This window comes from Parasteatoda tepidariorum, chromosome 4 (genome assembly GCF_043381705.1).
Source record: "Parasteatoda tepidariorum isolate YZ-2023 chromosome 4, CAS_Ptep_4.0, whole genome shotgun sequence".
In the NCBI taxonomy this organism is placed as follows: domain Eukaryota; kingdom Metazoa; phylum Arthropoda; class Arachnida; order Araneae; family Theridiidae; genus Parasteatoda; species Parasteatoda tepidariorum.
The window spans coordinates 65,629,089-65,642,527 of NC_092207.1; the positions used below are offsets into that span (position 1 = coordinate 65,629,089).

Consider the following 13,439-nt stretch of genomic DNA (forward strand, 5'->3'; position numbering starts at 1 on the left):
ATTTTGGCAGATAGGCCTGTCAAAGAGGGAATTGAATAGTGGCCCACCATTTAAATAAATAAAGAAAGGAGTTCACGGATTCATGTACGATTAATTTGGAAAATAACAAATTAAAATCAATTACAATAATTAAGTAAATTAAACAATTAAGCTAGTTAAAACATTTAGGATAATTAAAAGGAAAAAAAGCTTTTATAATAAATTGGAAAAAATATATTTTGCAAAAAAGAAAAGTTAAAATTAAACGAGAAGCTCTTTAACGACAATGAGACACAACGGAAATCTCGAAACAGAGTGACCCTAAACAAGATTCTCTCACAGCCCTAGAAATTTTTTGCCCAGAAATCAGACAAAAGGGTGTTTCTGTGGAAAAGGACAAAAGAGCCCACAGCAATTTAAAGAAGCTGAAAACGTTTCCCACAGTGTAAAATTGAGGCAGCTATTTGACTACTCCATGGAGTCTAGAGTACCGCTTTTTAGGATCCATGGACTACTCCCATCACTGGTAGCTACGAAAGCGACAGGATATTTTCAACAGTCAAAAGGCCTTTTTATTGCTCTTTTGGTTAGAAAAGTGAAGAACACTTCTATTAGATTTTGAAAAGCGTTCACCAATGTAAAAAAGAAAAAAAAATTATTTTAGTCTTCAGAGGGCTCCAGCTCCAAATAAAACTTTAAAAATAGAAGGAAAAAGTTGGATCTGGGGGCCCTTGTCATGTCGGGGCCCCAAGCTACAGCTTATTTAGCTTATACGTAAATCTGGCCCTGCCTACAGGCAATTATATTTGCAAATAGCAAAGGCGTTTCAATTTTACATAGAAATGCATCCAATTGGCAACCAATAGGTGGATTTGAAAGTATGATAACTTTGGTGACATTTACTTGTGCATGTTTATTATTTGTGATCTTTGAAGTGACATGAGTAATTTTGTGTCCAATTCAAAATCTTATTTTAAATTTTGCACAAAAATAAGCTTTGTTATCTTGCAACCAGTTGAATGTTTTGAGCATCCTACAAACTTTAAGGAGGTTTAACCATTTTGATATGAAACTTTTATAAGTTGAAATTCAATACCATTGCATCAATTTTAACAGCCATTTTAACAACATCTCATTTAGTTGATGTAAATATTGTATATGCTTGCATTTCGTGCATGTGCATTACATTTTGCATCCAAAAGAGACACAAGGGATTCAGAAAATAAGAGTGGCAGTGAATTCATATCAACCAATTTGTATGCTGAAAGAAAAAGTTTAAAAATCATTTTAATTCAAGCAAAATAAATTATGACAAGTAGATTTAAAAGTTAAAGGAAATAATTAGATTTTATTCATATTGCATTTTATGCACTGCTGGTTATTGAATAATAGTTAAAACTCAACATGAGATATTTTGAACCATTACTTCCAAAAATCAAATTTATCAAGCAGAAAAAATATAATTTAAATGTTGCATTAGAAAAGGCAAACATCATTAAAAGGCGCTATGAATAGTATAAAAAATTTGTTATAAACTGAGTATTTTCCGAACCTTGGCTTCCAGTATACACATTGAAGCTTCCAACCTTTGTATTCGAACGAGCAGATTTTCCAGCTTTTCATCACAGACAGAGGAAAAATGGTTAAGGAAAGATGTTGTTCGAATTAAAAAATGATTAAGGAATGTGAGAGTTCTTTTTTGATTCAAGGGATCAACCTGCAAAAATAAATAAATAAGATCATAATATTGCTCTACAACAGGAAGAGGGCGTGCAATTAAACCAATAATGCTCGAAAAATTCAAAATAATATACTTGGGAATAATCAACGCCAGACCCAACAATTGGCAAACCATCTTCGTCCATGGTGAAAAACGATATATTCAAAAGCTATCTATTTTTATTTAAGGACATTTAAATATACACAAGGTTGAAAGCAAAAGCAGCCGCTGCTGCAACGAGAAGCAGACCACTATTTTGTTATTGCCATTTTTGAAGTACTAAATAATAGCATAAGATAGCAAAATGAAAATTTTTATTAACCATATGTGCAAGCAAAATTTTAATTGAGAAAAGGAACTAAATTTGTTTTTAATTATTTTTAATCAGATTTCACCTGCATAACTCCATTAGATTTTACTTTTATTCAAAATTTATCTAACAGTTAATTTAAATTCAAGGTTGTTATTTATTTAGTTCTGTGTTGGCAACAAGTGATAATGAAATATTATGGAAATTGAACATCGGCTACTTTCGTGTGAATTGTTCTAAGTCCAATAAATGTTTTATCTTGGTTATGATAAATTGTTATTAGATTTTTCAATTACTTGAGTAAAAATAAAGTATTATTATTGTTGGTGATAATTTTGATCGTTCATTATATTCATCGTGAAAAATGGATTCACAGCCAACTCTACAAATTGTGTGCCAAGCTATCTATTCTTTATATCACAATCCTGACAGTAATGAGAAAGAAAAAGCGTCCACTTATTTAGGTGATCTTCAGAGATCTGTAAGTTGACACTCTATATACTATTAATTTATTTCAATTTTCTTAGTTTACTTCAAAATTATTATTACCCACTGAATCTCCTTTGTAAAGTTACATTTAGTTACATCCTTTAGTTTATTGACTTATAAGTTAGCAAAATAGTTGTCATAGTGATGTTTCAATTAAGCGAATTGTGTGCTTTTTATTGCATAAAAATTTTCTCGATTTCATGCTAATTTTTGTCTTTTTTCCCAACATTTTAATGCAATTTGGCATATGTGACAACTTGTTTATTATTCAACTCAGTATATTATAATAATTGTGATGATAAGTTCCATTAATTTTTAATATTCAATTTGAAAAAAATCTTGTAAGTTAAGAGTATGTGTTATACTGTTATAATGAGACATGTATTAAGATGTTTCATAGTGAATACAGCAAATGAGTTAGGAAAATGTGTGAATTGATTTTGAAAAAAAAACTAAATATTTGTATAAGAACATTAGAATGGAAAGATTACCGCATTGTAATTTCCCCCCATAATAATAGCAAAGAGTTATCAATTTCAAGGCAACAGCCTGGGGAACTAAAAAATCACTTAAAGACACTAATTCAAAGGTTAAACTTGTAATCACTCCTGGGTAAATATCAAAATTTCTTTTGGGAGGGGGAAATATTTCTGTAGTGTGATCTGCCACGCCAACTAACTATTGCCAAATAGATTTTAAACATGCAAATTATTTTTTTTAAAGCAAAAGAGATGTCGATGATTGCCCGGGGGTGGCTATGAGTTATACCTTTCGAGTTGGTCCTTTTTTGTGGTGATTTTTCTAGTTTCTGGCAGACTACTGCCCGGAGTTGCCAAGACTCAGCTATTTTTCTGTCACAGATGACGATACGGAAATCTTCTCTGTAATTGTGAAGTCTTAGCAACTTTAAGGCAGCAGTCTGGAGGTAACTGGAAAAAAAAAAAAAGCACACAAAGGGACTAATTCAAAGGGTATAACTTGTAGCCACTCTTGAGCAAATCTGAGCATGTTTTTTTTTTTTTTAAATAAAGTTGCAAACTGGCATTTTGCTCATTATAGTTGGCGCATCAGGTCAGAATACAGAAATATCCCCTAAAGAATTATCGTCTTTACTTAAGGAGTTTCTTAGCTGATAATCTTCATCTGGACATGTCAGGAGCTGAAGCTTTGATATCTAAGATATTGCCATAAAGAAACATTTAAATCTTGTTTACCACTTTTGTTAATAGTCTTTATTCACTTAACAAATGTACTCTATATATTAACTCTTTTTTATACAATTGCATTTTCAAATTTACTTTTTTCTTCTGTTATAAGTAATTTTTTACTTGTTTGTTACAATTTATAACATTGTAAGGAGGAAATAGGTGTTTAAAGAAATTTGTAGTAAATATTATAATTTCTAGCTTAGTTTGGTAAGAATGGTTCTTTAAATAGCGTAAAATACACGTGCAGTATGTTTAATTTTAAAATAAAAATAGAGTGAAACAGTAGAAATCTATTTTAATTAGCAGAAGTTAATTTGTCACATTGTTTTTTAATCATATTCATATTCATACTTAATCATATTCATACTTCATTACTAAGCTGATTTAAAAATTAACTGTCTCAATTTAATCTCATTTAGCCAGCCATGCTCCATTTAGCAAGTGTTGTACAATCTTCCAACCAACCCAGGGTTGCCATTCCGTAGGGAGAACACGAAAAAACCTGGAAAATACAGGGAATTTAAAAATCACCTAAAATGACAGTGAAACTGCAGGGAATTTTGAGTTTTTTCATTACAAACTGGGGAAATACAGTGTATTTTGTTTCTTATTTTCGTCTTTTAAAAAATGGTAACCTCTCAAAGTGATGGGATATTTACGGGTGATATTTTAGTTTCATTTATTATAGCATTAATTATTTTAAGTATGTTCTGCTGTATCTTTTTTTCTTTAAGTTTTTCTAGCAATTGAAATTAGTATAGTTTGCCCAATATAGTTCACTTAACAGCTGAGTGATTATGCATTGTACAAGGAATTTTTTTTCCACATTATTAGAGAGACAACCCTGTAACCACATCCACTATATTTCATTTACAAATAATACATCATGATTTATATTCACACAATTTTGAAATGAAACTTTCAGATTTGTTTCCACATTGGATATCAAATATCGTTATTCGTATTCATGCTGTTTAAAAATCCAAAATCTCTGCTCATATTCCCGTATTTTTAAAATTTAATATCGCACTTTACATTCACATGATTTTGTGTATTTGGGTGGTTGAGATTATTTTCTACGTGATTTGAATAAATCTGATAATGCAATTCTTATTCATGCTTTTTGAAAATGATACATCGTGATAGGTTTTCTTGTGATTGAAAATTTACCATTGCGATTTAAAGTGATGTGATTAAAAAATAAAAATAGTGATTCATATTCATATAATTTAAAAACCCAAATTCTCAATTCATATTCCTGCATTTTGAAAATATGATTGAATTCTCATGATTTTAGAAATCAAACATTGTGTTTCATATTTGAGGGATTTAAAAGTCGTATTCATGTCATTTTGTAATTACTTTTTTATTTATTTTAACCAATCAGTCGGATCTTACTCTTTTTACGTTGTCAATTACGGTTTTCCTGGCACATCACAGTATAAAAATAAAGTTCACGGTTATGATGTATTTTTAAAAAGCAGTGATAAGCCTCTTGTGTAACATTTTATGTTTTAATTAAGGAGAGAGAAATTTATAGCTAAACTTGTTACTATTTCTTCAGTTTAATGATATGCATAATGTCTATCACATGCTTTTCAAAGTCAATTTTGCTTGCTTATTTCTATTGTAATATAATTTTCTGGGAAATTCTGTTCTATGGTATGTACTTGTCATCTTTATACTCACGTTCAAATAAAATATGTTAACTTGCCGTAATAACTCAGCATTTAGCCAAACATTTACATATTGCGATTAAAATTCACACAGTTTATAAAATCAAACATCCTGATTCTTATTCAGATTATTTAAAACTCTTTTATCTATCAGCTACTTGGAGTTATAGACATTTTGGAGAGTCTACAGAAAAACTTTTTTCTACACTGTTCATGGATAAAATTATTTTAATTGATAATGTTTATATCAAGACTGTCTTTTAATTAACAAAGATCATAAAAGAGCTAGGCATTCCTCAGCAAATGAAAATAAAGAATGCCATATAGAAACTTAGCAACTTCCGAAAAAATGTGAAAATCTCGGTTTCTTTTTACTTTAAAGATTGGACACGTTCAAAACTTCCTAAAAAGAGGAGTGAGTACTGTATATTCCGGCGTATAACGCGCACCCGTAATTTCTAATAACTTTTTTTAAATTTTAAGATATACTCTTCGTATAACGTGCATGAAAATTTGGATTGTACATGTGCAATATCTCATCTAGTATCTATAGAAAACCAGAAAGCCTTTTAGTGTGGGACATGTTTAGGTCCCACCTTACAAATAATGCAAAAAAAATTGTTGAAAGAATGTAACACCGATGTGGCAGTTATTATGGGCGGATTGACACCATTAGTTCAGCCATTGAACTTCTGCTTTTAAAGCCATTTTAAAAAAACAGTGGAACACTTGGATGTTGGAGGGCGAGAAAACCTTTAAGAAAGGAGGACCTATGCGTCATGCAAGTTTGGAAACAGTGTGCGAATGGATATTAAAAGCATGGGATGAAATTAAGCCTGAGGTGGTTAGAAAATCATTAAAAAATGCAGCATTTCAAGTAATCTGGACGGATCAGAAGACTGTTTATTCATGGATGAGGGTAACACAGATGATGAAGATGAAACAGATTGCGATGACGTGCCTGAAGAAATAACGGAAGACGAATATAATGAACTATTTATGTAATAACGAAAACCAATAAAGTATATAGGTATGTTATTTCTTTAAAATAAAAGTATTTTTCTAAATTTAAATTTTTTTAATCTATAATTTTTTATATTCGGCGTATACCGCGCACCCGTAAATTCCAATGTTACTTTTTGCACACGTTATACGCCGGAATATACGGTACTCTTGTTTTAGAGAAAATTTTAAATTTAAAAAAAAATGCTTTGGCGAAATATTAGAATCTAAGAATTTTCAGCATCCCTGATAAATAAAATATACATTTTGTAGTAAATAGATTTGTAATGCTCCTTACTTAGAGGTTCGCCATCTGGTTATTTTTACCATCCTTCAAGCAAGTAAAGAGTTATGGTGAATGAGCTACCAAGAAGATTAAAATTAGACAGATCTACAGTTTATTATTTCAAATTTGTGGTATAATGCCGATTAGTAATGATTATCTTGAGATTAAAAAGATCACTATAAATTGCTAAGCTTTATGATTATGTCATTAATTAGAACAAAAATTACATATATGAGAAAAAGTCTAGCCTAAATATTTGTCAAGTTAGAAACTAAACTGATATGTTATTACATAAATATCTTACAAAACTAAATTATTAGTGACATAGTTAAATCTTGTGAGATTTTTCAGTTAATTCTCTCTTGTTATTTTCCAACTAATTTTTCATTCTGTTTAGCCTGAAGTAAGTTAGCTAAGTACAGGACCTAATAGTTTTCAATTCGAATTCTGCAACAATGTGTAGAAGAATTTTGTGTAAGAAATGCAAATTTGTTATTAATTTATGCCGGCCAGGTGGCCGAGCGGTTAGCATGCCTGACTGCGAAGCCAATGACCGCACGTTCGATTCCCGCTCTGGGCATGGATGTTTCTCTCTCTTGTGTTGTCCTCTGTTATGTGTGGTGAAGTAATGTGGCCCACCCTATGAACGGGTTTGTGGCAGTGTGGCGTGGGCAATGTTACATTCGCCTCCGTGACTTTGGTTCACAGGTACTCACTGGGTAACGCAAAATGAGTAACATCTCTGGCATCTTCTAAGGCGAAACGAATAAAGTTCAGTGCCTTCCATTTGAAAAGGAAAAAAAAAAGTTATTAATTTATATTTCTTTTCTTAATTAGCATTTTTAAATATTTTCAGGTCTTTGCTTGGAAAATAGCTGATGAGCTTCTTCAGCAAAGAGGAGATCTCGAATCCTGTTATTTTGCAGCTCAGACTATGAGGACAAAGGTTAAAATTTGTTTTAATTATTAATTAGCTCATCTCCGTGTGTAATAAAAGTTATATTATACCATACATAAAAATATTTATTAATAACTTCTTAATACTATTCATCTCAACAGAAAGCCTGGTGTAAAAACTAGTGTTTTACTATTGTACTTTAGTGGCATCCTTAGTACTAAGTAAATTTTTTTTAAATAAATCTAAGCCCCATTTTGAAAAATATTTATTAAATAAAATTTAAAATAAAACATGATTTTTATAGATGTTATCATATATTCAAGAAACTACATTCAGGTTAAATAATCTAGTTAGTCCATTGGATTAAAATAGATTGTAAATCTTTCATAATTTGTCTTAGAAGTACTGTGAAATAGTTTGCTATTGTTGTTGGATTTAGATCAACTTAATGCAAAACAGTGCTATAGCTTTGTAAAATTATGAATAACGGCAGGCTTCAATCAGTCTATCTGCAATCAGCCAGTACAATTGGAAATAATTATAGTTAAATTTGATATTTTTTTTCGTTCGTTTAAAAAAATAATCCTCAAAATTGAAAATGGTCAAAATTTGTTGAGCACTAGGTACTATTGATGCAGCAATCTCAAGCAGTTGAAAAACAAATGATTAATCAGTGTTGATTTTTTATTATTGCGATTTATTAGTATTTTTAAATTGTTTCTTATCTTCAAAAAAGAAGCGGAGGAAAACATTAAAAACAACAGACCCATAAGCAAATACTTAGAACTTATCTAAACTTTATGAAATCTTCTTGAAAATATTGATCAACTGTCTGGAAAATGTTTTAAATTAGGTACAGCATAAAGAAAAAGCAGGTTTCAGAAGTAACTTCACTGATAATAAGACAACAGCAACAGTTAGTATAAGTAAAAATTTAGCTAAAATGAAACTAAAAACAAAGTATGCCAATGAGGTACAATATATATTTTGAAATTGTTTTCTTCTCTGCTGAAAGAAATATTCAAGATACGTTATTTAAGTAAAAAAAGTAATGATATAAACAGAAAATCGTTTTTGCTTTGCTATTCATGATTGTCTCGAACAACCCTCACCAAACTAGAAGACATGACCTACAGTCAGTAAAAAGCCTGTGTTCAATTTGAATTTGAAATAAACTTTCGGAAATCAAAAAATTATGTTTAATTTTTACTATCCAAAGAGGGAAATCAAAATCTAAGGAATCAAAATTTAAAAAGTGCTAAAATATGTTTTTAAAGACAAAAAATAATAATAGACATATCATGCCTGAAATTAAATGAGTCAAAATTCTTTTTGAGCAGCAATAGTATTTGAGCAGAATTGCTACTCTCTCTGATAAAATAAATGTTTTTAATCTATGCTTATAACCAGCGCTAATTGACAGAATAAAGACTTAACTCTTTGATCCTTACAAAATCTTAGGCCAAAAAAAAAGTGATTATAAGTATGAAAAAATGTTTGCTGGGTATTATGAGGAATCATCCAAAGCAAGTTGCAGGGATAAAACGGCATAGAAAAGTTTCAAAATCTACAAGAAAATTAAACACTTAAAATTGGCAAGTGACTAGCCACTATAGCTTGAAGAATAATCACTAAACTAGTCTCATCTTAGACTAGTGTCCTAGTTATATCATACAACTAAAGAAATGGCCCCAAACTAGGTGGTCTGACGAAATTAGGAAAGGTATGAGGAAGACCTTTATTCAGCAGTGAATTGGTAGTAGTTGATAATATATAATGGTCACACCTGCAATGGAAAATTAGTGGTCCAAAAGCTTAATAGGGCAGACAAACTTGAGAGAAAAAAAAAACTTCATAATTACATAATTCTTGGTACGCATTAAAAATTTATTGTTGTCATCCGTAAAACTAATTAGGTTCATTAACCCATAATGATTGAAAATTAGTGTTTATTAAAATTAAGTGTAAAAAAGAATATTAGTAAATAGAGTCAACATAAAGATTAAATTAAAATGCTGAGACCAAATAAATAAATGAATAAAACAGAGAAGGTAAGAACTAACAAAATATTATATTAAAATTAATTACTGAAAAATTATGAAATTTAAAATAAAGTAAATTCTAAAAGAGCAAAAAATATTTTATTGATGAATAATCATACTGTCAGTACATGAAAGCAAGCACTGCACAACATGTAAATTTGACATTTGGGAAATCTTGCAGTTTGCAAACTGCTGACATCATTTGTTTAACTTATTTTTGTGAACCTTGTAGATGCCTTGCAAAGTTAAATAAATTGTTTTCATGGATCCATATTTTCCAATCAGTCTACAACATTGTGTATAGATATATATAATATAATATAATTTTCATTGTAAAATGAAACCTCCAGGAAATACCACCTCTATTTATAACCATTTTTGAGAGGCACAGAATTTTTTCCATAGATTTTATGTAAAAGAAAACCTTCATCACAACCTCTAAAAGTGACCGGGCAAACCTCTGCACCAAATGTGGAAAAGATCGAAAAAGGAGGCACAAAAAATTATTGAAACAAAAAGAATTAACTAAACAAATAAGTAGATTCCAACATATTCAAAATATTGTGAATGTCTCTTATTGAAGGAGCTCTTTTTGATGATCTCTGAAAGAAAATGCCATTCTTATGTTGTAATCAGAGGGCACTAAAGACGATGCTTTTGGTGATTTGTTTATAAAGTTAAAAGTTAAGTTGGGAAGAACAAACAGTAAAAAAGAAAAAACCCTGAACATTTTTAGCAAACAACCTTCTCACTTTTTAGAAAAAAATTTATGATATAAAATTAAATGCAAACTGCGACAAAAAACATATCTGTTTATTTATTTAAAACAGTTCTATCAATGATAATTGGTAAACTTGCTTTACTTATAATTAGGGGTAATTTTTATTGACGCTAAGTTTTATTTATGGATCCGGTTTTCTTGATGCCAACACATGTGGCATTTCTACACTAAGAAAATGCGGCAAACTAAAATTAAATAACGAAAATTATGTTCACCTTCAATAACATTTTGAAGTCAATGAAGGTAACCACTAAGAATGACCAACCTCCATTAACAACCATTTTACTATACAACAGAGAGTGGTCGGTCTTGAGAGTTTTCACTGTAATTTTAATTTTTTGGAAAATTTATTTGTTTAATATCCGAAAATGACTTGATTAACTGGGATGGATGTTGCGGAAAGTATATTTAAACAATAAAAAATTGAAATTATAGCAAAAATAAGGAAGGAAGTATTTAAAATGCTAAATCAGATTTTTTTTTTTATTTATTTTTGAAAAAATGTATCTATATTTATCATCATTGTGTATGGTTCTAATTAAAGAAAATATTAAAGTTTTTTGAAGAAAAAAATTTATGTTCCTTAATTTAGTGAAATTTTTAGATCTTCAACACATTTTGTATGAAAAATTAGCACTATATTTATCTTCTTTTCTTTATTTTATACTAACTCTCTTGAAATGTACTTATACCTGTAATTAATTTCAAGATTCCATGTAAAAATTGAGATTCTTATATTTGTGTAAAACATAAATAATGAGTTATTCAGTTTTTATTTTTAATTATATCTTTTTACAGTGGCATTTTTTTTTATGTCTTCTTTTTCTGTCTTCTTAATATTTGAGAATCATTAATTGTAACTTCAAACTTAATTAGAAATGCTATTAAGAAATAATTCTAGTTTATTTATTCCAAATTTCACATTTTTGTTTTCCTTCTGTGAAAATAATATAGTTTGAAATATAAATAAATTTAAAGGTACCTCTTTTAATTTCTTTGCAAATATATACATTTTAAAATGAATAAATATTATATGTACTTAAATTTTCTACTCTTGTTGTTTTTCTATTCAGTAACATAAATTAAAAAATTTTGTTTTTTTTCTCTACACCAGATACAGTTTTCCTTTCACGAGTTGCCAGCAGAATCGCACATTTCTCTCAGAGATTCACTTCTAAATCATATTAGCCATATTACATCAGAAACATCAACAGTCATCGTCACTCAAGTAATTAATACTTTAAATGCTATTTATTGTAAACTTTGTTTTTAAAATATATTATAATTATCTGACAAATAGCTGTGAAGTTGAAGTTTTCTTGCTGATTCTAAGAATATATTATTAATAAGTTGATGTGCAAATGAAAAAGGTGATAAAACTTTTTTTATTCTTTTATGTGACCACTTAGAATTAGGAATTTAATGGCTTTAGATTTTAATGATTCATAAATAATAGAAACTTTTTGGTCACTTTAAATTTTGCTACCATAATTAACAATTTTCATGCATTTTAGTTAGCAATAACAAATGTTTTATGGTTTTATCATGTCAGAGAGCTCCTTAATTTGCTTCTTTTATCTGTAATTTAATTAAATGATTATTGTAGAAATGTGTAGTTTAAAACAAAATAACTGAGTAAATACTGAAAAAATAAATGAACAATTGATTCAAATCTCATTGAACTTAATTATTAAAAATATGAAACTACTGGGCTTCATGATATTTAATTATTTTCAAGATAACTTATAATTGTCTGTGTAACATCTGTGTTGCTTATAAGTGATCTGTTTTACTTATATTAGCATAAATATTAGGCTGATATGTCTGATAGAATTGATACTTTGAAATGAAAGTTTAAGGAGCTTAATTCAGTAGCAAGATGATTGATAATTGTGAAAACCTGAGCATGTTAATTTGTAACTGTTTTCCATTTTTTTTAAGATAGATGTTAATTAATTAAATTCTTCAAAATTAATTAAAATCTTTGATCTTGCCACTTTATTTAGCATCTTGCTATTTAATTTACTCTAGTTCAGTTGATAAAGATCAACACTGGTTTTTATTTTATTTAATTATTTAAGAATTTTGAACTTCTGAAATACAAGCCTAACATTTTTTTCCTTTTTTGTTTATTTTTAAATGGTGATATTTTTCACAATTAATGTTTTCTTGTATCTGTAATTTCCTTATCTGTGTTAAGTTAATTACAATTTATTTTCAAATAATAATCTGATTTTTAATACAATGCTTGTTTATTATTTTTGTACTCAACTTTATTGAGGCTAAAAGTATATTTATTTTATAATATGTTTAACAGTAATCGAATTGTTTTTCTTTTCTTTTTTTTGTGACACAATGGAATGTAAAATAATTTTAAGTGAGTTATAATATGAAGTCTTATTTTAATGTTCCCCATACATTAAGATACTCTAAATTTATTTTTTTCTCAAAAAACTCAATGCTACAACTGTTTTGTTTAAAATTGTATTATACTAAATTTCATAAATATATTATGTGCAAGAGTTTTCAAAAGTGAAGTTCCTATGAAACTTTTTCTAAGTTGCAGAGTTCAACAAATATTTTGTAATACAGTCTGTTTTTAGTGGTGCCGTTTATTGTTTTTATAGCTTTGCTTGGCTTTAGCTGATCTTGCTCTTCAAATGTCTTCATGGAAAAATCCAGTTGAAGATTTGGTTTCAAGGTAATTTATACTTTTATTAAGTGTTAAATGATTTCCCTATCGTGTAATTACTCAAACAATAAAGTTGTCAAGCTTGTTTTGTTATTTCATTCATATAAATGCATAATATCATATATTTTATTCATGTAAATTTTAAAAGAAATTTTAATGAAAAGAAACATTCTTTCTTTCTATTTTAACCTTTATTTGTTTTTAAATTATTGTTTTAGGTATCTTAGCAATTTCTTTTTAATTGGTTTGTAGTTGTTTTATCTTTAAATTTTCTTATTTGAAATAACTTTTTTTAAGTGTATTTATATGTTTTTGGAGAATAGATTTTTATTTTAATTTGTTACTGTTGAAAACTG

General features: G+C 28.6%; 3 protein-coding genes across 3 annotated transcripts in view; 1 reads left to right on the plus strand and 2 right to left on the minus strand.

Moving 5' to 3' along the window:
• The window catches only part of LOC107453595 (Coiled-coil domain containing 53), a 13,650-nt gene extending 11,678 nt beyond the window's left edge, over positions 1-1,972 (minus strand). Inside the window, exons 1-2 of the mRNA XM_016070472.3 lie at positions 1,794-1,972; positions 1,532-1,696 (exon numbers count right to left, since the gene is read on the minus strand). Of these exons, the coding sequence (XP_015925958.1) occupies positions 1,532-1,696; positions 1,794-1,844 (216 nt within the window). The 5' untranslated portion in view covers positions 1,845-1,972. The remainder of the gene's footprint in view (positions 1-1,531; positions 1,697-1,793) is intronic.
• The window catches only part of LOC107452389 (zonadhesin-like), a 547,551-nt gene that overhangs the window by 448,390 nt on the left and 85,722 nt on the right, over positions 1-13,439 (minus strand). The window lies entirely within an intron of this gene.
• LOC107453593 (transportin-3) overlaps positions 2,173-13,439 on the plus strand; it is a 45,139-nt gene continuing 33,872 nt past the window's right edge. Inside the window, exons 1-4 of the mRNA XM_016070470.3 lie at positions 2,173-2,490; positions 7,527-7,616; positions 11,506-11,619; positions 13,019-13,092. Of these exons, the coding sequence (XP_015925956.1) occupies positions 2,374-2,490; positions 7,527-7,616; positions 11,506-11,619; positions 13,019-13,092 (395 nt within the window). The 5' untranslated portion in view covers positions 2,173-2,373. The remainder of the gene's footprint in view (positions 2,491-7,526; positions 7,617-11,505; positions 11,620-13,018; positions 13,093-13,439) is intronic.